Raw genomic sequence first — 25,130 nt, 5'->3', positions numbered from 1 at the left:
TAATCTTCAATGGGGACTTAGGTCTTGCCAGGGCTCCAGGTTAACCTTGAGCCTTCTGTGTTTTGGTAAGCTATATCTATGAAGAGCATTCCTGTGTGCTGAAAATCAGTGATGTAATGGATTCTATTATGCAGCTCTGTTAAGAATCCAAGGACATGCCATTCGTTTTCAGTTACTGTTACCTCTGACACAGTAAAGCACTCTGTGATTTCCCTCTCAGGAGAAACAAACCTCCCAGAGTCATATGAGACATTTAAGTTTCAGCCAGATGTCTCAAATCCTGCTTACTATTTATAAAGAAAATTTAAAATCTTGTAAGCAGCCTCTCCCTCTGTGGTGGTTTAACTAAGAATTGTCCCCATAGGCAAGGAGTGGCACTACTTGAAAGGATTAGAAAGATTAAGAGGTGTGGTCTTGTTGGAGGAAGTCTGTCACTGGGGGTTGGCCTTGAGGTTTCAAAAGCCCATGGCAAGCCCAGTCAGTCAGTCAGTCCATCCATCCATCTGTCTGTCTCTGTCCCCTTCCTCGCCTCCCCTTCTCCCACTTCTCTGCCTACAGATTAGGGCATGGCATAGCAAGCTCTCAGCTACTGCTCCAGTGTTACCGTGCTTCCTGCTATGATAATAGACTAAACTTCTGAAACTGTAAGCAATACCCCAGTTAAATGCTTTCTTTTATGCTAGTTGACTTGGTCATGGTGTCTCCTCACAGCAATAAAACAGTGATTAGACTACCCTTCTTTTGAGAAGCTTTAACTCTATAACATTTAAGACAGGCTTCAAATGAATGATCCTCCTGCCTCACCCTGCCAAGTGCTGTAATTTAAGAGTAATTCATATATATATGTGTGTGTGTACATATATATATGTACATATATATGTATATATGTATATGTGTATATGTGTGTATATATATATATAATTTCTATATTCTTTAAATAGACTTAAACTACCCACCTCAGATAGGCGATGTCCTAGTCTTATTGTTATAAATAATAATAGTGAGGTTATGCCTCTGAAGACTCATGTAGAGTTAGTTTTTATATATTACTTATACTCTACACCATAGTAGAGATGAAATTATAGAGATATTGAGGACTTTAATGTTTGTTTTCTTTTTTGTTTGTGAGGTTAACGTTAAGCACTGTAATTTGGAGTTTTCTTTTAACCATTTTGTAATTTGGCAGGACCTAGCTATTAAGGTAGACAATGATACCTTTAAGTTCAATTTTAAATATAATTAGTTGATGTACCACCCCAGATTCTATGAATAAAAATAACAAACATCTTGTTTTCCTACTCTCACACACATCTCATCTCCATCTAATCTCTAATCACAAGGCACTGGCTTTCAGCTCTTTCACATATTTTATTTTCTACTTGCCTTTGTATTTTTAAGTAACCCAGGTATTCACACATGTATATAAGTACACATAAAACTATAGGCTAACAGTTTCACACATTTTTTTATCATTCATTCATTCATTCATTCATTCATTTAGAAAGGATCTCTCTGTGTTGTCCTGGCTATCCTAGAACTGCCTATTTAGACTAGGCTAGCCTAGAACTTACAGCAATTTTCCTGCCTTTGCTTTTGATTGCTGCAATTAAAGATGTGCCCCACCTTCCCTGACCTTTACATATTTTTAAAGATCTCTTTTAGTAAAACATTCCTTTACTTTGAATCAAGTTTTAAAATTCTAAATATAGATGCACAACCAAGTGCCATTCCTTTATAAAAAAAACAAAGAAATTGAGAATATACTCTTGGAAAGGTTGAGAGAGAGAGAGAGAGAGAGAGAGAGAGAGAGACAGAGAGACAGAGAGACAGAGAGAGAGAGACAGAGAGAGAGAGACAGAGAGAGAGAGAGAGGAGAGAGGAGAGAAACACTACCAACAACTAATTTAGTCTCTGGTTGCCACTGGGTACTGGACACTCTGTTAGGTTTTGATGCAGCCTACCTATTGTTGTCATGGATTCTGTGGATTTAAGAGCTCAGTTCTCTAATACTGCTTCTGCTTCTTAAGCAATTTCTGGGCTTCTGGTACTTATAACCAATTTAACTACAGAAATCAGAGGCTCTCTCAGATTTTCTAATTTGTTATAGTGGTTTACAGAAGTCAAGGAAACATTGCTAGTTAGGATATCATAAAAGATATAAATGATCAGCAGATGTAGAAGTGAATAACGCAGGGTCTAGAAGGCTCTCAGTTTCACCAAGTGGCACTAAGTATTGAAAGAGATGAGGCCATGTGGGCCACTCTCATTCAAACCACACCTTTAGTTTTACCTTTACTCCCGTGACCTTCACACATCATTTCTTTACATTCATTGTTTTCTTATTCTCTGTAGTATCCTCATTATATAAATATTCACTATACTGAATGGGAATTTTTTTTTTTAGCTTAAATTAACTAGTAAAGGTCAAGCATTACTAAAAGCAGTCTACCTGTGTACTTTTCCCCAGACCATAAATTATTCATGAATCCCAGGTGCATGCAGAGGCAGTAGGTGAACTGTCCTATAGAAGTTCTTTTCCATGAAGGATTTTTTAATTATAATTTTGTTGTTTAAAAAATTTGTGCGGTGTCTGTCTGCCGGCTATGCAAGACAGGGTTTCACTCTTAGTTGAGGTTAGTCATGAACTTACCGTCTAGCTCAAGCTGGCCTCAGTCTTCTAAGAGGTGTGATTATAGGAGTAAGTCACCATGCTTGGCTGCAGTCTTACCATCTTCTTACATAAGAAAAAAATATGTAAGCCTAGGAATGGAAAAGGTTCCTCCTGAGAAGAAATGAGGAAAGCTAAGGAGGTGTCATAGGCAGAGAAACAAAAGATATAACCTTGTCCATGCAGCAGGAGTTCTGATATACTCTGCATATGCATTTTTTTGTTTGTGAGACAAAGTAAAGACAACTCTAATTATGGTGCTTGTTTATGTTTGTTAACATTCATCATTTACATTTAATAAGTTGTTACTGCTTATTAATCTTACAGTATATTTGCAGTTTAGAAGGGAGCTTATATTTGATACTATAACTATACCTACCAACACATTCATTAAACATCAAAGAATTTGTGTTGGCATTTTTATATGAAATCTTTGAGTTATATAAAACATTAGTGATACTCAATATTTTGGGGAAATTAAGAGTTTTATAAGACCTTGTTCAATTTTATTTTCCCATTTATCTTTCTTTTGTTGTATTAGGATTTGACATCTGGCACGTTTGCAGAAATGGAATAGGTTTATTTAAGAATAATGTCTGGTCTATAGACTTACATTGTATATCACAAAGAGAAAGCTGACTGATACTTTTATACTGCTTTGTAGCTTTCTGCTGTAGATGTTTGTTCCCTTTTTCTTATTTCTAGTTTCATTTTTTGTTCTTGTTAGTTTTGTTTTATAAAAAAAGAATAATTCAGATCTTTGCAAAGCTCATTGAATAGGGTTGTTCCTTTAACAATGACTGACTAGATTCTTTACAGAAGGCTGTATCGTTTTCACTGTACATGCAGTGATTTGTGATTCAAACAGGTTACAAGTCAGGAAAGATAGATACAAATTTTATATCGGTTGGTATTATGCTTTAGAGAGAGCTAGAGCCATTAAAAGGCCATGTTGCTAGACCTTTACAATGTGTCTGCTTTCTTAGGTAGAGATAATGTCACAGTGCAGGCTGTGTAGCCAGTTTTTAAAAGCTCAGACATGGATAGCTTGATAGTGATAAACTATCTTCCCCTTCCCCACTAAGAATCACATTCCCCTCCAAGCTCTAGCCTTCCCCCACAGCATCTACCCCTACAGAAAAGCGAGATTAAACTCAAATAGAGAGAAGTATGGGATATATTAAAATAGCAAGAGACACTAAATATAATAAAGTGGGTACATGTGACATGCTTCCGAGATTCTTAGTCTAGTTCATTTTCTACCTGTGACAAGTTGGTTGATCAAATAGGACCTAGAGTTTTGGTCATTTTATAATAACAGATCATCATGCTCAAATATTAAACAACAAAACTAGTATTTTTTATATTTAGTACATTATCATACTTTAAGAAAAAATTATAGACAGATTGTTTTTCCCTCTTAGAGTTAAAATATAAATGGATTGTTTTGTGCATTTTGAGTTTTTCTATTTAGGAGATTTAATAGGAACAATAGGTGTATTTAATTTATTGGAACTAAAATGTAGACTACAATAGACTGCCATTTAACATCGTGACATTGGCATCATTCATAAACTCAATTTAGTTATCAAGGTCATATAGTTGCTTAATCAGTACTTGACCCAATGTGGGAGTTATGAGACTTAATCTTTCTAATGCATGTCTGAGAAGTGAAAGACAAGCATGTAATTTTCTCTTCCTGCTGTGTGATCAGGGGCAGCGCACAACTAGATGTGGAAGAAGTAAGGTAGGACTGTCATAGGAATTGCTTCAGATCCCAGCTATCTTAAAATTCCTAGATAATAGAAAATTCAAGGGAGCTCTGTTGTTCAGGGAAATGCTTCCTTAATCACAATAAAAAAATTTTAAACCAAAATTAAGTTGTCCCTTAATAGACCTTAATACTTGTTATTAGAGAACTCATTCATTCCTCCTTTTGCTTAGAGTTCCAACTTCTGTGCTGAGTTATCCTCCTGCTGAGATTGAGAGTGAAGTTGCAGAGAGCCTCCAAGTGTTAGACTGAAGGAAGCACCAGAAAGAAGTATACCCTCTCTCTCCTGTCTTCCTGTCTTCCTCTTTCCCACATCTCCCCTCCCTGTCTCCCTTTCTCCCTGTCTCTTCTCACTCTGTCCCCCCTCTTCCCATGTCTCCCCTCTCTCTCCTGTCTGCTCTCTCTCCCCTGCCTCCTCTCTCTCTGCCTCCCTCTTTTCCCAGCCTCCCCCCACTCCCTGTGTCCCCTCTTCCCTATCTCCCACCTCTCCCTTCGCTCCTGTCGCTCCCCTCTCCCTCTTATGAAGGGTACTGGTGAGCATGGGGTCTTACTGACTAGATACCAGTATTCAGGTAATATGGAAATTAAGACTGTGGTTGAGAAATAAAGTGGTTTTGTAAGGCACAAAGATGTAATATAAAATTGTTTTAACAAATGGTATGATATCATAGTGAGTTTTCAGGAATGTAGAAACAGATTTTTGACTTGGTGAACTTGGCATATTGGCTTGTCATTAATATCTTTATTTCTTAAGTTTCATTGTTTGTCAGGACAAAGCAAAGTTCACAGGCAGCACGTTACAATTCTGACAAAATTTGGGTGTTCTGGTAACTTTCTGATATTTCAGTAGAATAGAGAGTAGATCGTAACGAAGAGAAATATTAATGACCTGAATGGCTTTAATTTTTCTTTCTGTGCTTTAAGAATTAAAAAAAATAATTAAATAAAGGAGAGGGGCCAGGAAGATGGCTCAGCAGTTAAGAGCATGTAGGGCTCTTCTGAAGAACCAAAGTTAGGCTCCCAACCCTCAGGTCATTAGAGAATTGGAAAGCCTCTTCTTTTCTCAAAGGGCACTGCGCTCAGGTGCACACCCACTGCCTTTCTTAACCCCACCTGCAATATATAATTTAGAATTAAAAATAAAATCTTTAAAAAAATAAAACAGTGAAGGTTGGGGGCAGATAGTTCTGTCACTCAAGCTGATCTGAGTTAGAATGCCTAGCATGCAGCTAATCGTCATCCTTGTCTACACCTGCAGTTCCAGTCCTGGGGATATGGGCACCAGCAGATCCCTGGAACTCACTGACCATCTAGCACAGTGAAGCAACTAATTCTAGGTTTAGCAATACACTGTACCTCGAAAGTAAGGTGGAGGGCCAGCGAGATGGCTCAGTGGGCAAATGTGCCCAAGCCTGGCAACCTGAATCCAATCCTTGGGACCCAGATGGTAGAGAGAGGACCAACTGCCACAGGTTGTTCTCCGACCTCCATATGTGAATTGTGACATGCATGTACATGTGTATAGACATAAGTACAGAGAGATAAATATTGTCTAAAAATTAAAGTGAGGAATACTCAAGATAGACACAAGTGCATCTGTACACATGTACATACATGAGTACATACATACCTTAGCATAAGTAATAAAAGACTGAATTGATGGTACCTATAGGAGGTGTAAGCAGATGGCATTAATACAGTAACTTAAAATGATTCGGCCACCTATCTTTATTATCTTATAGACTGCTCCTGAGCATCATGTGTAATTATTGCCATTGCTAGGAGTCATCTCTAGGGATGGAACATATAGTTTAGTGATAAGCACTTGCATAACAAGCACAAAGCCCTAACTTTAGTCCTTAGCACTGTGGAGAAAAATTGCCTATAGAATACAACCAAAGGAAGAATTTTTTTTTTTTTTTTAAAGCTGTGAACAAAGATGTACTATCTGTCAGGGGAAAAATTGCTTCTAAAAGTATACCTTCTAAATTGACCTGCTAAATGTATTATCATAATGCTGACTAGAACTGTTTTGAAAATTTGGGTTAAGGGGCCTGGAGAGATGGCTTAGTGGTTAAGAGCACTCTGACTATTCTTCCAAAGGTCCTGAGTTCAATTCCCAGCAACTACATAATGGCTCACAACCATCTGTAATGGCATCTGATACTCTCTTCTGGTGTGTCTGATGATAGCAATGGTATATTCATACATAAAATAAATAAAAACCTTGTTAAAATACATTTTAAAATATCTAATTTGTTCTTAAAAAGGAAATTTGGGTTAAAAGAAATATATTTGAAGCATTGAATGTTCTAAGCTAATGGAAGTAGCATTGCTCTGCTTTAATGCTAGTCCATTGTGCTTACTTTATGAGTATTTATTACTTTGTCTTTGCACTCATTGTTCTTTTATTTTCTCCCCTCTTTTGTGCCGTTCTTCCACCATAGACTGCAAGAGAATTATCTGTCCTGATTCCTGTTTCAAAATCGGGATCACATAAGCTTTACCGTACTGTTTGCACTCTGACCAATCTGGAATGGATTCTTATCATCTAGGAGAGTAGACTAGCCTATTACATTAACCTCCCATTCCTCACAGTCTCTGTGAGGAATTCACTTGATTTTGTAACACATGGCTTGGTTTTCTTAGACCTCTTCATTGCCTTCTTATTGTAATATGGATGGTTGATTCTAATGTATGATCCATGGGACCCTTTAGTCCCAGGACCCCCTTTCTAAATTAATGTTATTTTTCAAAAGACTGAAACATAGTTGAACAAATTTCCTTCCCTGGGAAAATGTCAACAACACCTACCAATTCCTTATTCCCAAACACCAAATCAAAGTATACTTTCATCAGAGCTCAGCTTAGGGAACTATCGAGTTTTGGGGGTTACTAATAGAACATGGGACTTCTTTCAGGAGCATTAGAGAACCCCAAAGCACTGGAAAGTCTTAATAAGCATGGATCATGACTTCTCCATAGCTGCATTAGTGGAATTTCCCCTTCTGTCAACCTTTTCTTTTCTCTATACCTTTAACACTTCCCAAGACCAGAAGGCTACTTGTGTTAGAACAGAATTGCATTCAGATAGCCAGGAGACACTGGAGGAGTTGCCAGAACCTCGTTGTAGGTTTCAGTGACTCCTCCCCACCCCCGCAGCCCCTCCTTCTGTGAGGGGACATCAGTAGTCAACAAGCCCTATGTTAGGACATCAGTAATCAACAAGCCCTATGTTAGGTAGAGGTCTCTTGAAAATGGTTATAAGTGGTCCGATTTAGAGCAAGACTGTTACACTCAGAGTATAACATTCAACAACAGATTGTGGTCATTCCATATATGCTGTATGGCAGACATTTTCTGGAAAACAGGAGACACAGTCCTGTTATTTCAGGGGAAACAACCAATAGTATTTATTTCTAGAGAAAAATTCATAACTAAAACAAAAATTAGAGTTTTGGATAATGTCTGTCTGCCTACCTTGAGCTTGACATCGTTCCTGAATTCAAAGTCATTTCTGATCACAGGCAGATGATGGTGAAGACTGATGCATGTAGATACTTTTATAGTATATAAGTGCCATCATTCTTGGAAGGCTGAAAGTCCCAGCTAACCAGTGTTTTCTAAATGATTAACACATAATATTCATGTGCTTATGAGTATGTGGTAAAAGGAACTACTCAAAAGAAAATATAAAACAGTTATTTTTTAATTTTAAATATTTTAAAAGATTTATTTATTTATTATGTATACAATGTTCTGCCTGCATGGCCAGAAGAGAGCACCAGATCTCGTTATAGCTGGTTATGAGTTGTTGGGAACTGAACTCAGAACTTCTGGAAGAGCAGCTGGTGCTCTTAACCTCTGAGCCATCTCTCCAGCCATATATGTATGTATGTATGTATGTATGTATATATGTATGTATATATGTATGTATGTATGCATATGTATGTGTATATGTGTGTGTGTGTGTGTGTGTGTGTGTGTGTGTGTATATATATATATATATATATATATATATATATATTTAAACTTATTCACTTTACATTCTGCTCGCTGCCCTCCTCCCCAACAGTCTTTCTCCCATGCTAGAACCCCTTCTCTGAGTGGGTGAGGGCCCTCTGATATCCCTCAACCCTGGCACATCAAGTCTCTGCAAGGCTAGGTGCGTCCTCTCCCACTGTAGAGGAGGGTTTTGTTTGTTTGTTTTGTTTTTTAAAATGTATATATGTGAAAAGTTTGTTGCTGTGGTTTCAGAGTCCATGTTGTACTGACTCCTCCTACTTATTTGTCTGATAATTCTTATCAGTTTTTGGTATTATGTTGAAGAATGCCCATAATTTAAAAAAAATACTATTAAAATGCTAATGTTGTTTCAAACCTTCATATCTTAAGTCCTGGTTTTCTCTTATATATCAACCAAAATGACTAAAGCAACAAATTGCATATAGAAACATAAATGAACTAGTCTGTCTTTTATTTAGCCAGTCCTTGAGGACATTTGAAAAAAAAATGTAAAAACAGTGCCATCCTTTTAGATTTTTATTAAAAATAGTTGTTTCATTAAGATGCATTTTAATATCAGTATGTGGTAGATTTTAATTTCTAATATAATAGATGTTGACATAACCTATACATATTCTCAGTAGTTTTTCAGTCTCAAGAGATCTTCATATAAAAGTTGATAATTTTTAATGCTACAAGGTGATAAATAGCCAGTCTTAAAGTGCTTTGCATAGAAGTTTACTTTGGATTCTTCTTAATGTTTCTAAAATTATTTAATTTTTGTAAGGAGGCCAGCACGTAATGTCCTTAGTATTCTCATAGGAATGGGACACAGCAAATCTAAAATTGTTTCTAATTTTGCTATTAAGAGTCTTCTTTGTGACTCTGTTATGCTTTTCTCTAGTGAATTTTAGGTACTAAAAATAATTGGAATTCAGAATTAGAAGTAAGTCACTAGAGTCAAAAATGAAGTTTTTCGATACTGTTAAGGTGAAGTAGGGCAATGATCTGAGCATGCTCTGTTCTTACAATTCTCCATGCATTACATGATAGAGTGAGTCAAATCTATAGACGTCTAAAAAAACATCAGGGATTGTTGTTTGTTTTGTTAAAACAATTTCTTAAATCTTAATCCAGTTATACCAAACAGAACAAAAATAATCACTTATTCCTGTCTTTTTTCATATAACTCTTAAAACTATCAAAACTTATGAAAATAGCTATAAAAATGAACAATAGTGGCTTCTAGGATAACTCATCAGTCTCTCATTGTAGACAGATTTTTAAAAATGCTTCCTGTTCCTCCTGCAGTTACTAACTAAAATGATTCTAGGAATCTACATGCTTTATTGTTGACTCATTCACAGCACCAGGGGAAACTAGAAGAAAGTTCAGGTTCACAGACGAAGAGTGTTCAGAGTACTCAGAATCACACAGATAATTCAAGTTTTCTTAAGTTTAATACTGATGTAGATTTATCTTTTATCAGGAAACATAAATATAGGCTCTCAAACTCTTAATTTTTAAAGGGTGGGGGTCTATCAACACCATCTAGCTTTAGTATCAGTCATATAGTACAATGGACAGTTTGTTTTATACATGGCTACCTAGTGTAACAAAGTTAGTCACTTGAATACAACTTGTGTAGGTTACTGGGTCCCTATTTAACATAGATTTAAGTTTTCCTAATACTTCACTGTGGAATTAAGCCTACATTGCAATAAAATATAATTCATTTGTCTAGATCATATGACTGCAGTCAATTTTGACATAACTTTTGACTATAGATAAGAGTATTATAAACATGTCCAAAGCTTAAGAATTTATTTATTAGCCTTGTACTGGTGGCATAAACCTTTCACCCCAGCACTTTGGAGGCAGAGGCAGGTGGATCTCTTAAGTTTGAGGACACCCTATTCTATAGAGTGATTTTTCAAGATAGTTAGGGCTATACAGAGAAATCCTGACTTGGGGAAAGGGAGAAAAGGAAAGAGAGGGAAGGAGAGAGAGAGAGAGAGAGAGAGAGAGAGAGAGAGAGAGAGAGAGAGAGAGAGAGAGAGAGAGAGAGAGAGAGAGAGGAATTTTAAGGTTTTCATAATAATTTTGAAAAACTTTAGGATAATTTAAGATGCAGTTCTAACATTAAATAAAGATGCTTAGACTACAAAGGGAAAGCTATAGGTATGGAGTGAAGATACTGCAATGCCATATGTAACTGCTATATATTTTATAGAACAGAAACAGAAAAAGTAACAGGAGGCCGAGGCAATAGATTCCTATGAATCAGCACCATGTCTCGCAAACTCTTAGTATTATTGGTTCTTACACCCTAAATTATTTTTTGGAGGGAATTGGTGAGTTCCCTAAAACAAGACATATTTAAGTAGATTCATAGAGGCTAAGAATTTAAGCCAGAAAAAAAATGAAGGTAATATTGACCACTTATAGGATTCGAGAGGAGACATGTGAACTTATGTGCTCTGATAACTGAGTTGTAGCTTTCTACAAATAACTGCCTGTAATTTTGCATATTTGGATAATTACAACCTGAGACAGTTAGAAACTATTTGCATTTATTGAAGTCAAAGCCATATACCTGCTATTTAAGATTTACAATGGCCTTACCGTTGTGGGTATTTGTTTACTACTGTCACCAGTTTGGATTGCTCTTGTAGCACATCTTAATAGTAATAGGTATTTGAAGTAATTGCTTTGGTATATTTTTAAAAGGAAGTAGTCCTTTGTGGCCAAATGACTTTTAATATATTTAAGGAACTAACATAAAAGTTTATTTAATATCTAGTTAGATGATTATATATTAATCATCTAATATATAGTTATTATTAAGATATGTTTCTCATTTCACAGTACAAATGAGTCAGCAGTTCATATTAAACCATTTTAAAGGCACAGAGAATAATAGTACCATTCGGAACTTGGGAATTATTAGCTCATTTTACTTTGATGTTAGACACCCTCACTTCCAAGAGCCATCTTTAGATCATTCCTTGAGGAAATAATTTTTGCATGCTTTAAGATCTTAGTGGCCTCTAGTGGTAATGTGATACCATAGTTTTAGTCCCAGTTCTTATTAATATAAATCCATTTTGTAGATGTAGTCACTCAGCTCTTTACATTGCTCATTCAATTCTTGATTAATTGTATTCTCAAATCCTCTTCATCCCTAGACGAGAAATTGTTGTCCTTTCTTTTCACTGTTATCCCTGCTCCTATATTTTTAGTAATATCGGTTTAGTTCTGAAACAGCCTCCCATTGTCTCAATGTAAACTATGTTGATTACTATATTAAGCTTTTGGTACGTTTTCATCTTGGAATGTTTGAGCTTTTCTAAAGATTGTAGGAAGAAGTCTTCCTTAATCCATTATAATAGATTATAAAAGTAATTTTAGTTCATTGAGATTCATGTTTAGAATCACTTCTATTAATTCACCATATGAGAATTTTATATTTCAAATATTGGTGTACTAGGCATGAGAATGGTTTATTAATTGGTTTTTATTTTTTGCTACACAGATGTAAAAGGCCCACCAACCCACCGTCTGTCTTGTGGTCAGTCACCCTATACTGAGACGACATCATGGGAGAGGAAGTACTGCATCCTCACAGACAGCCAGTTGGTGTTGCTCAACAAGGAGAAGGAGGTGAGCTACAAAGCTACTGCTTATTTCTAAGCACATTTCTAAAGTTACATACTTTTTAGTTGTATTTTGATAAGGTTTCATTGTAAAATACAGACTCTAGCAACCATAAACTGTAGTGTAAGTGGGTACTATTGTTAAAATGATATGTTGCTGCAATGAAATAGCAAGCTCCACAGGCAAGACTGGATCTTGAGTAGGAAAACATAAAAACCACACTGAATTGATAAATTTGGAATGAGAGGCATTAAGTTGTGGAATCTGGTCCTGCAAATGGTCTAGATGAGCTAAATGATCTGTTCACTCCTGTGCTGACTAGTTTCTTGTCAGCTTCACACAAGAGAGTCATTTTGGCAGAAAATGCTCAGTGGAGAAAATGCCCTCATCAGATTGGCCTGTAAGCAAGCCTGTGGTGCATTTTCTTGATTGATGTTGGAGGTGTTATGGCTGGTGGTTCTAAGTACTATAAGAAATCAGGCTAAACCAGACATGAGGAGCAAGACTATAAGCAGCAGTCCTGTCTGGCCTCGGCTTCAGCCTCTAGGTTCCTGCTGTTTGAGTTCCTACCCTGACTTTCCCCAGTAATGCACTATAATTTGAAGCTATAAGCTGAAATAAACCTTTATTTCCCATGTCACTTTTGGTAGCTGTGTTTTATCATAGTAGTAGAAACCCTAAGACAAAACCCATCACAAAAAGTTCCTGTTCAGTTAAGTACTATCTTAGTTAGGGCTTCTGTGGCTGTGAGGAGACACCATGCCCATAGAAAGTCTTATAAATGAAAACATTTAATTGAGCTGCCTTATAGTTCAGAGGTTTATTACATTATTGTCATAGTGGGAAGCATGGTGGCACATAGGCCAGACATGGTGCTGGAGAGGTAACTAAGCATACTACACCTGGATCTGCAGGCAGCAGGAAGATACAGTGAACCACTAGGCCTGGGTGGAGCATCTGAAACCTCAAAGCCTACCTTCCAGTGAGTGACACACCAACAAAGCTACACCTCCTAACTGGGCTGCTCCCTGTGGGCCTATGGGTACCATTTTTATTCAAACTACCACAAGTACTCCTTTCTGGGTCCTCTTCATCTTCTATAGAATGTCATATGTCCTTTTCCTTTTTGTATGGGTGCATGCATGCGCATCTGTGGGGAGTTGGGGGGTGAATATGGGGAATAGAACCTAGGAAATCCTTCATATTAGTCAAGTATTTTATCACTGAACTACATCTTAGCCCATTTAGCTTTTGATGCTAACTGCTATAAGTAATTTTAGATGTCTGAGAACCTTCATTCCCTACATTTAACTCTTGCTCTGGGTCTGTATATTTTCACTTTCTGACCTTATCTTCACTCATATTTCCCACCTCTTGAAGTAATTCATTTCCTGCTACAACTTAGAATAGAACTGCTGTTTCTTCTGCCTTGTCTCTGTAGGGGTCTCTTAACTTAATGGTTGAGTAATGCACTGTTGTGTATGTGTGCCACATTTTTTTAAAAAAATCCATTTAGCTTTTGATGGATACCTGGTTTTGATATTGGAAAATTTGAGGAGTTCCATGTGAGTTGCCAAATGTTTCCAGAGACTTCTGGGTCCTTTCTTGGGACTCTTAGTCTTCTTGATAAAGTAATATCAAGAACACACTCTGAAGGAAGCTTAAGGACAATTTTATTAACTTTAAAAAAAAAATCCTCAGAGCAGGCAAGCTTCAAATCTCAGCAGCCACATGGAAGAGGAAGATAGAGAAGAAAAAGAAAAAGTCATTCTATTTGACTCAAGCCAGCTTGGAAGGGTGGAGCCACACTGCAGAGATGTTGCCATACGGTGGGGAGGAGAGCTTTAGAAAAGGAAGTCCAGAGTACCAGAAAAAGCAAACTTAGGTGCTGGTCAGTATCAGACAGAGACAGAAGAGAAAAAGGAAGAAGAGGAGAAAGAAGAAGAAGAAAGATAAAGTTAGGTGTTTCTGAGTCAGAACTCAGAAAGTTGGAAGACCCAGCAGAGCCTCATAGTGGTTTATAGGGACTGGGTTTGGGGATGAGCATTCGTGGAAGGAAAAGTACATTATCCCATTAAAGGGATAGTTATTCCTCCTAGCTATTTAGCAATTAAGATTAATCTTAAGATGAATCTTCCTTCAGGATGGGTGGTCCCTTGATTGCCTGGTCCAGCTTGATTAACTTTTATCTAGAGGTGGATTACATTGCTTTGAGTAGCAGGCAACAGCTTTCCCATTATGGGTCTTCAATGCTTCCATAGCAGTTTAATTCTCTCTTAGCCATTGTGGATAGTGTTTTAATAAATATACGAATGCAGAAAACACTTATAGTAGTTCACTTTTCTCTGGTTATATATTTAGTATTTTTATCTACAACTTCTGGTATAACTGCATGGCTTTAGTTTTATAGCATTTGTCACCTTATAAAATAGTAAATAATTTATTATGTTATTATCATTTGTTCTACTTTAAGCTTTAAAATAAGAGGTTTTTTTTTGGTTTGGAGGTGTATCCCCCAGTGTTTATAAATTTATGACAAAGGAAAGGAGGGAAGAAAGTAGGAAGGGAGGGAGGGAAGAAGGAAGAAAGGAAAAGAAAGTAATTGTTTTGGGACTTTTGTTTTGTATATAAATATGGCCTTAAACTTGCTTGGTAAATCCAAAATATCCTCAAACTCAAGATCCTCCTTCCTGAGCCTTGTGAATGTCAAGATCACAGGCACACACTCTCACCTGACAGGAATTCCTTGTATGCATTTATGGAACAAATTTTACCAAAAAAAAAAAAAAAAAAAAAAACCAACCAACCAAACAACCCCCCCCCCAAAAAAAAAAAACAGTTTATAAACTTTGTTCCCAAAATATCTGATTCTTTCCTATATCCTTGAGATCTCCTCCATCCTTTCCCCTTTGTTTAGTGTGTTAGTCCACTTTCTATTTATACAACAGACACTTGAGGTGCTAAGCTTTCAGGAGAAAAGGGTTACTCTGGCTCACAGTTCTATAGGTTCCCCTCTTCGGTCAGTGGGTCTCATTTGGAGGTTCCCCTCCAATGCACCCATTGCATCTGGGTGAGTAATGAGGCAGTATATCATGGCCACAATGTCTAACAAAGCAGAACTGGTTACCTTCAGGCTGAGAAGCAACACAAGAAGATGGAGTCAGTGAACCTCGCCACTGTTGCCCTTTTGGGCATGCTTCCCACTAGTGTAAAGGCCCCTCAGTGGGCCCCACTTCTGAAAGTATCCGCTATCTCCTGATTCTTTGAACACTTAAGAATTTATACTATCATATAATCCTACTTAGGACATGAAAGCATTTTTTTTTCTAAAGCTAAATCATGTACCACAATGTAGTATCCTGTATTACTGAACATCTAACACACAGTGATGTAATCACAAAGAAGCAGCCCCATTGTGGTATTTAAGATAAATATAAAATCATCACTATTTCAAACTAGACAGAGTAGTAGTTTTATAATGTTCTGGATGTACCAAATGCCATTAAACTATTCACTTTTAAGTGCTAGATTTTATATGAATTTTATTTCACTATGTTTTAAAAATTATTATTGTAACTACAAAGGAAAGTTTAAGTGAATTCTTGCCTTAGGTGGGTTAGATTTATAGTAGAAAATACCAAAAAGTGCCTTTACAGAAATACCAGTATCTTGTCTGTGTTTTAAGGGAGAAATAATAGTTTTCCGGGAGGGAATGAGGGAAAAGCAATCATAATTATAAGTATATCATCCAGAAACATCTAGCAAACATTAAACATTCCCAGCTTTTGGAACAGTTTACAAAATAAAAAGTAATAGTTAGCAAGAACCAACTAATCAAGAACAGTGAAGGCCATGATAAAGAGTTCTGTCTTTACTTTTTCAAATGATCTAGAGCATAGAAAGTATTTATTAGGTTAATGATAGTTTCATATTTGCCTCTTGTCTTAGGGTTTTACAGCTGTAATAGACACCACAACCAAGACAACTCTTATAGAGGACAACATTTAATTGGGGCTGCCTTACAGGTTCGGTGGTTTACTCTATTATCATCAAAGTGAGAGCATGGCAGCATCCAGGCAAGCATGGTGCTCTGAAGGCAAACAAAAGACTAGTTTCCAGGCAGTTAGGAGCAAGGTCTCCAAGCCTTTGACTCCATACTTCCTCCAAGGCCACACCTCCTCCAACAAGGCCACACCTCCCAATAGTGCCACTTCCTGGGCCAAGCATATTCAGACCACCACACCTCTTAAAGAATTCTATTGGTCATGTGGAACAATGAGTAAAGGAGAGTGGAAACAATTAGTTGAGCTAGAAAGAAGACTGTTTCATTGAGACCATTGTTGTACCTGTTACTCAAAGAAGTTTTATTTTTTTTTTGTTAATTTTACTGGAGGAAATTATTGGAAATTCATTTTTATGGAATGATTATGATATAATACTTTCTACCTTTTATTCACACAGAAGAATTATAATGAGGATAATTTGAATAATTTTAATAATCTTTTGAATAATTGACAGTTTCTTGAAAAGCTTAATGACTTTCCTGCTAAATTTTTTTAAAAGGCTGTTTTAAAAGAAAATCAAAAAAACCCTGTAAGAATTTAAGCTAAATCCTTAGCCAGGCACTGATGGAGTATACGAAGGGTGTAATAGTCTGTTATCACTCTCTCATATATGTAGTGTGTGTGTGTGTCTGTGTGTGTGTGTGTGTCTGTGTGTGTGTGTGTTTCAATGCCCTCTTTTATCTCTGTGTGTTTCTTGTCAGGTTGGGTAAAGTCTATTTGAGGGATATACATGGAAAATACTAAAAAATACCAAATATAGCAGAAGGGTAGATCTGGGCAGAATGATGAAAGAGAAGTTTACCAAAAATCTCACCTTGAAACTCACTGGTTCAGTGAATTGCTTATATGCAAATTGCATGGCAAATGAATATTGCATATGTGTTACAAAATTTATTTTCTTGCATAGGTCCAAGGAGAAACCCAAATGACTTGATCCAAAGCCAGTTCAAAGAGGGCATGCGAGGCTTTTGAGGAACTCCTGAGTTTTATTTTCCTTTCAAGAGATAAGACCAAGTAAACTACAGATTATGGAGTAGAGGGAAAATGATAGAGGAAACAAAAAACAAAACAAAACAAATATGCCCCTCTCAGGTATAGCCAGCATAAAAATACAGAAGAAACCTGAGTTCGTAAGCTTCTTGTAGCAACAGTAACCTGTTAAAGTAAATTGAGCTCTGGCTTGTTAAAAGCTATTTCTGCTTTCTATGTTTTGGATTTTTAAAAAAGATTTGTTTATTAATTTATTTTATTTGTACTCCTGTTTTGTATGCATGTATATCTGCACACCAGAAGAGGGCATTGGATCCCATGGGACTATAGTTACAGATACTTGTGGGCTGCCATGTAGGTGCTGGGAATTAAACCTAGGACCACTGCATGAGTGGCCAAGGATCTTAAACACCAAGCTGTCTCTCTGGTCCCCATTGTTTGGTATTTCTAAGGCTGGATTCAAGTTGTGCAGGCAACAAGGTAGTTATCATGTAATTTTAAAACATTTCAATATAATTTGCTTGAAGATATATTTATCCTTGTATATATTGATTGTAAGTATTAGTTGGACTGTGCAAAATAGCTGAAAATTACCTGCATTTACCCCTGGATTTGATACCTGGTGCATATTTCATTCCTAATTCTTTTTTTTTAGCAAATGTAATGTTTTCCTGTTTGTGCATTTCTATGTTACAAGGATAAAAACACAGTTCTTCTTTTCTATACCAAACTTGGTGATGGAAAGAAGACAATAAGTGAGGCTGGAGAGATTACTCAGTGGCTAATGGCACTTACTGCTTGTGAATGCAAAGGATCCAAGTTCAATTGCAAGCGCCATATTGGATAGTTTACAACGATCAGTAACTCCAGTTAAGGGGGATTCTTCTGCCTTTTGTGGGTACCTGTCTATATACATGTGGTACACATACACATAAAATAATTAGACAAATATTGTTAAAATGATATTTGATGAATAATAATTTAACTGGAAATTAGAAAATATTCATTTACTAAGGAACCTTGATTTCATTAAATATATCATTTTGAGTGTACTGGCAATGAGGGGTTACCAAAGAATGCTTAATTAGAAAGGGACTTAATTTTAAAAACAAGGGCTCTGATTATTAATCTGTTGTATATATTGAAATAAGAAGTAATAAGAAGAAGGAAGACTAGCCAAGAGCATACTATTTCTCATATCTAATATGAGAAAGGATGGCTTCCCAGTGCCCCTTAAATTATATACGCAACCTGTGGTGTTTTGTGTGGACATGATATAGCCTGGTGTTTTACTCTGCTTCTATCTCTTAAGAAGCTCTAGCCAATTTGCCTATTCCTCTTCCAAAACACATTAAACAAACAAACAAACAAACAAACAAACAAAAAACCTTACATGCTAACTAGCCCTTTCCCTAAATGCCTTTGCCTAAAATGGTCCTCATCCTACCCATAAAAGATTTATTCATTCATTTGTGGGTTGTGGCTATTTTAAGATTTAGGGAGTAGCTAGTAAGGTACAAATTGTTAATTTATATTAAATTAGTTCAAAGTTATAAATTAGAATAATAATTAGAGTGATAAAAAGGTAGTTATGGGATGAAACTAAGACAGTTATATTTTAGTGGCCCATTAAGACATTAGTTCAGAGGGAAGAGCCTTGGAAGTGTCAGTTCCTCCTGAGCTGTAGGGTGAATAGGAGTTCATCTGACAGGTACAGAATAGAAAAAAAATAAGCAACAGAATTTAAAGTTGAGAGAATAAATAAAACAGGAGCACTGAACCGTAAAGTAGGGCTGTATTAAGGCAAGCACTTTGGTATTCCTGGACTGTAAAGTCTGAAACTAGACACAAGAGTAACTGGCTGGATTGTGGGAAACCTGTGTTCTGCAGTGAGGAGAACCTTATCTGGTAGTACTTTTGAACAGCATTGTAGAAAAGCTATGTATAATTCCTAAAGAGGAGATAAACAGGATTGTGTTCTAGTCGAAGTAAAAAGGTTCTCCTCTGTCTCCTGCAAACATTCCTTTCTTTTGAAAATCACTGCTAGAGCAAGGGATAACCACTGAAGGGTGTTAAGCCTCAGAATAACATGATTGGATTTGCTTTTGAAACTACTCATATGTATGTAAAACTTATTAGGGGGCAGACACCGGTAAAGAAACTGCTTTAAGAATTTGGATAAAAGAAAAGTATGTGCTATGATAGAATACTTGATAGAAGATTAATCCTATTATGAAAACAACAAAACCAGCCCCTTCCACTATATATATATATATATATATATATATATATATATATATATATATATTCAGTCATTGGCTAACAGGCAGCTTAACACTGCAATGGTTACCTTACTCCAGGTATTTGGTATGTACCTTTTCCAGTGTGGGCTTATCATTTTGAATTTCAAGCTGAGGAAGCAGAGAACCTCTGGAGAAGTGCAATTCTACTGAACAGAATATCCAGGAGACTTTGGCCAAGGGTTCTACTGTGTTTTTGCAAGGAAGTTTTTTCAAAGGACAAGTAAAGATTGAGAAGACAAAAGATACTGGTAGGCTGAACAGAGAGGCCTGAACTTGCTAGTGAAAGACTTCTTTAAAATCTCACTGTTCCTGGAATCGATGGAAGGCCACACCTCAAAAGCACAGAAATCAAGGTTTAGTAGAATTAAGTGGTTTGTGTTTCTTGCTTTATTTAATAGTTCTGACCAAGATTTAAGAAGAAAATAGAAACACTGGAAATAGATTTAGATAGATTTAGCAGTCCTCAACTTTGCCTGCCTACAATGATCCTGTTTCAAACTTCCTGGGTGATTATAATTTGCAGTGATGGCTGAGAGCCTCTATGTAGCTGGCACTTAGAGATCCATAGTGTAGGAAGGAGAGAAAACTACACCCTAAGGCAGTGGCTGTCAGCCTTGAGCGGGCATCTGAATCTTACAGTATTGAGCTCTACTACTGCAGGTCTGATTTAGCAGGTGTGGGAGGAGCCAGAGAAGCGGAATTATAAAAATCTGTTGAGTTCAGAATAAATTGAAATTAATTTCCTTATAATTCTAAGCAAGGAGAAAGAATTTTCTAGGAAGCATATGTGTATATATGTGAATATATGTTATTATAAATATACTTGCTCTGCAGGTATCATAGACAGTTATCCAAGAGGACAAAGAATTTGCATTTTATTTTGTTGTGAACACTTCTTAGAAACTGTTGAAGCCACTCGTTCCTTACAGATTTCTGCCTCCTCCTCTACAGAAGATGAGAATTGAAATTCTTAGTTCTTTTCATTTTTATTGAATCCAGAATGATTCAGAAGCCCAGTCCAAGATTAAAGAAATATTAAAAAGCATTCTCATGTCATAGAAACAGGGAGATGTGTGAGTTCTTAAGAATAGTTTTTAAACCATAGTATGAAATGGTAAAATAAAGTTAGGACAATCAGAACAGAAGAAATTGATATCTGAAACTGCTTTTGTCTTAGCAGAATGCTAAGATTTATGAACTCTTAATTTGGTTCTTTGGAATGGAACGAAATTACCAATAAATTTGGTGTCTTTACAATACTGTATCTAAGGAGCAATCTTGAGTGTTATAATAATAAAATATTCTTAAGAAATGTAGGGAGACTGGAGAGATGGTTCAATGGCAGGAATACTTGCTGCTGTTACAGAGGACCTGGGTTCTGTTGCCAGCATTCAGATAAGGGAGCTTACAGCTGCTTTTATCTCCAGCTTCAGGGACCCTGTCAGTGCCCTCTCCTAGCTTCCGTAGGCATGCATATCACCAAAGAATACATGCATACATGCTCACATTAAAGGAATAAATGTATAAATAAAATTTTAAAAGAATTTAAATCTAGAACATAAAAATGGTATTCTCCTTTCTTTGTATCAAGAATTAAATTACCTAACTTTTCAGAGTAGATACTTTAAATAAAATGTATGATCATAGTTTATCTATACTAAGACTTGCAGAAAATAATTGACAATAAAATTTGGGTGCAAATAGCAAGACTGATGTATTTCTTTCTTGGTCATAGTGAAAACCAAGCAGATAGTAGAGAAGTTTTTTCATGGATATAGTCTTTATAAAGTTGGAGGGGGTTGCCTGCTCCTGAAACACTATAAAAGTTAATATTTCTGCAGTGCTTAAGTGCTTATTCAGGTTGAAAACCATTACAGATAGTTTATTTGCTCAGTGGTCCAAATTTTTCTTTATTTTACTCCCTTAGTTTCTACTTTTGAAGCAAGTAAAAAGTTACTTTTGCTTTTTAAAAGTCACCTAACCTTTCTGTGCCACTCTTTAATTATTTAAGTAGAGACAGCATACTTTACTCCTGAAAGCGAGAGATGGCTTAGGTTACTCTTCTCAGAGTTTTGTATTACTTAGTATTTGAGGAAGAGTTTTGTCAGTGTTGATTATATGATTTCTGTCTTTATAATTTTATCTTTCTTAATTCTACCCTTTGATTTCTGAATGCACAAAGAGTGAGCTTAGTTTAATGTCATAAAGTCCTGTAAAAAGTGTATACAATTTCAGTACTAAGGAAGTGCTTGGATATCCATTCTTTAGGTGTTTCATAGTGAACCGAAAGCTACAGTGTCCTTGACCCCAGTCACAGGGATTGGATTACTGGGCATTGCACAAGTCAGGCACAAGTCTACCTGCTTTTGCTTTGTTGGAACATTTGATGTGACGCATGTTGATTGTTGTCCTGGGAATACCAGGTGTCACAGAGGACAATCTTAATGTCTCTTAATTTGCAAGATTATCTATTTTCCTTCTAGTGATTAATGTCTACTGTTAAAGACATTTTCTCTTATATGAGCTTAACACCATACAATTCTATAAACCTTATTTTGTTTTTTTCTCTTTTACATCTACACACATTTTGAAGCAGGTTTTGAATGTGGTAAGAAGAATAAATTAAGTCCTATACCCTTGCCCTTCTTAAAGAATATTTGTTTGATTCAGTACCAATGACTGCAAAGACTCCCCCTCCCCCATGCTCTACTGGGTTCCCTTTGTTAACAATATGTATCCTATATTTTCTTAGTAAGAATTAAATGTTAGTCATTATTAACTGTGATTTCTTATTTCTTTCTTTTTTTTTTTTTTTTTGGTTTTTCGAGACAGGGTTTCTCTGTGTAGCCCTGGCTGTCCTGGAATTCACTCTGTAGACCAGGCTGGCCTCGAACTCAGAAATCCCCCTGCCTCTTTCTCCCAAGTGCTGGGATTAAAGGTGTGTGCCACCACTGCCCGGCTTAACTGTGATTTTTTAAAAACCATAAAGAAGCAAATGAAACTTATTACTGATTAGTTATTGACATACTTTACCAAACTAATACAATTTGTGATGAAAGTTAGAAAATACCGTTTGTAGGGCTGGAGAGATTGACTGCTCTTCCCAAGTCCTGAGTTCAATTTCCAAAAACCACATGGTACCTCACAACCATGTGTAATGGGATCCAATTTCTTCTTCTGGTGTGTCTGAAGAAAGCAACGATGTACTCACATATATTAAATAAATGTTTTTTAAAAAAGAAAATATCTTTGCCTGCTATTCCCAAATGTAGTATTACAATAGTCTATAGATTTGGTTTTTACAGTTTTACTTATCTATGATCAAATATAATTGAGAAATATTATGTGAGAAATACCAGAAATGAACAATTTTAATTTTTAAATTGTGTTCTTCACAGTATCTTTAAATGGTGTTCTTCTTAAGGTGCTTGTCCTTAAATATTCTTATTTTACTTTAGAATAACCAAAACATAGGAGAATAACCAAAGATACTGGAAGTCTCCTGTTCCAAAGAGAAGCTGAGGTGCTTCCATTTCATGAAAAGATAAAAATATGGGGCTGAAGAGATTGCTCAGCAGTTAAGAGCACTGACTGCTCTTCTAGAGGTCCTGAGTTCAATTCCCACTAATCACATGGTGGCTCACAACCATCTGTAATAGGATCTGATGCCCTCATCTGTTGTGTCTGAAGACAGCAACAGTATACTCACATATATAAAAGAAATAAATACATCTTAAAAAAAGAAAAGATAAAATATGATTAAGTACATTGAAACATGGCAGGTAATAGAGAAAAAGAGAAAATTCATTCTTGTAACTATTTGTTGTTCTGATTTATTAATGATTGTTGTTAATGTCTTACTGTGTGAAACAATAAAATTTATCATAGATATTTATAGAGGAAAACACAGTATATACAGGGCTGTACTAGCTATGCTTTCAGGCCTCAGCTGACTCACTAGGGCCTTGGCCTTCATCTCCCATAAATGTGAGAAAACTACTAAGCCCCACTCCCCAGAGACAAACCGTGACGCCATCAATTATTCTACAGAAATAACCTGCTGCATAGTTTTTAAGTTCATAGCTCTCATCCACGTAAGCAAATTCTCACTCAGTATGCTTCTGAAACCATAGCAGAAAACACTTCTTACTGTTAGAGAAAGCTACCCCTTTGGCATAAAACAGGCTGCTTTATTATTGTACCTGTGTGAATGTCTATATGTGCTTGCATTAGAAATACATTTTATGAACTATATTTAAGTATTTGATTCAACTGAATAAGAGTTGTATGGTCCTAAAATCTTTAATAAAATCAACTCCATTTTCAGAGAAATTTTGAAGCCTAAATTATGGTCACCTTTGATTCCAATATTTGCTCTTTTGAATATTGGATAAAATTAAAGTTTCTAAACCAATTTCTGATACAGAGAAGTGTCAGTGAATCAGCTGAAGCCTGAAAGCGTAGCTAGTATAAAGCCCTGTCTATTCTGTTTTCCCTATATATATCTAGATGTTTTATGTTGTAAGTTACATACAGTGAGACATTAACAACAATAGTTAATAAAACAGAACAACATGTAAAGTTACTGGGATTCCTTTTTTCTCTCTGTTTCTTTGCCTTTTATTTGTGTGGGTGTTTTATTTTGTTCTCTGAGCTTCCAGAGCAGGCTCGCACCCAGATAGGATTTGTACAGACTCCAGGTTAGCTAATTTACACACTTGCCTTTCCTGCTCCTTTAGTTTTCTTTCTAAACAACAGCTTCCTGCAATGGAGCTGGTAATCCCTTAACATCCTTTTTACTTCATTTCTACATTCCTCTCCTACTTTCAAATTTCATTTCACACTACTATCTTCATTAATTAAAAGTGTTAATCAGTAAGAAAGTACTTAGACATGTACATTATTTTGTTTTCTCTGTGTCTCTTGGCCAGATGCCTGTGGAAGGACAGGATCAACAGACAGATTCCACCAAAGGGCGCTGTCTGAGGAGAACTGTCAGTGTTCCTTCAGAGGGTCAGTTTCCGGAGTACCCACAGGAGGGCACCACTAAACTAGGTAAGCCAAAGAAAGGAAAGACGTCCCTACGTTTTATTGGATGACTAAAGCATTTGTCAATGTTACAGTAAAACAAAGTACTGTATGTTTCTCCTTAAACCATTGTATTCAAATCAATAGCCCATTAATCCAGTTCATCAGAGTTATAGCCAAGCATCAGCAATTATTATATGCTAATAAATTTATCTGTGTGCTACCCAGTAACATTGCTGTTTGGTGTAGGCAAGTTGAATGGCATATTTCTGTACTATTGCGCAGCACTGTTTTCAGAGCATTGGTAGTATTGTTTCAGGTACTGTGTGAGTGGCTGAGACACACACTTTTCGTAGCTACTGATGTTATTGTAGATGTCAGAGTAGGCTAATTTAACTTTGCATGGTCTATATAAATTATTTTCAGACCCATGGTTTGAGTAGATGACAGGGAAAATGTTAGCCGCTTCGTTTCAGATTGAGGATAGCTTAGTTATAGAATACTTGTTTAGCATGTGATCCCAATGCTCCCCAATCCCCACCACCCCCAAAACAGCTGGCTCTTCCCCATTTTATATCCTACGTATCATTTTATGTTTTGTTACTGTTTTGTAATATTTAAATAATTAAACTGGAATGATAAGG

General features: G+C 36.3%; 1 protein-coding gene across 4 annotated transcripts in view; it reads left to right on the top strand.

Annotated features, from left to right (window-relative positions):
- Positions 1-25,130, top strand: part of Rasal2 (RAS protein activator like 2) — a 277,413-nt gene that overhangs the window by 101,352 nt on the left and 150,931 nt on the right. For all 4 annotated transcript variants that reach the window (NM_177644.5, XM_006496752.2, XM_006496751.2 and 1 more), the window contains exons 2-3: positions 11,980-12,107; positions 24,390-24,513. In NM_177644.5, coding sequence (NP_808312.3) covers positions 11,980-12,107; positions 24,390-24,513 — 252 coding nt within the window. The remainder of the gene's footprint in view (positions 1-11,979; positions 12,108-24,389; positions 24,514-25,130) is intronic.

Source organism: Mus musculus, chromosome 1 (assembly GCF_000001635.26).
Source record: "Mus musculus strain C57BL/6J chromosome 1, GRCm38.p6 C57BL/6J".
In the NCBI taxonomy this organism is placed as follows: Eukaryota; Metazoa; Chordata; class Mammalia; order Rodentia; family Muridae; genus Mus; species Mus musculus.
This window is presented reverse-complemented; position numbering and strand designations above follow the sequence as displayed.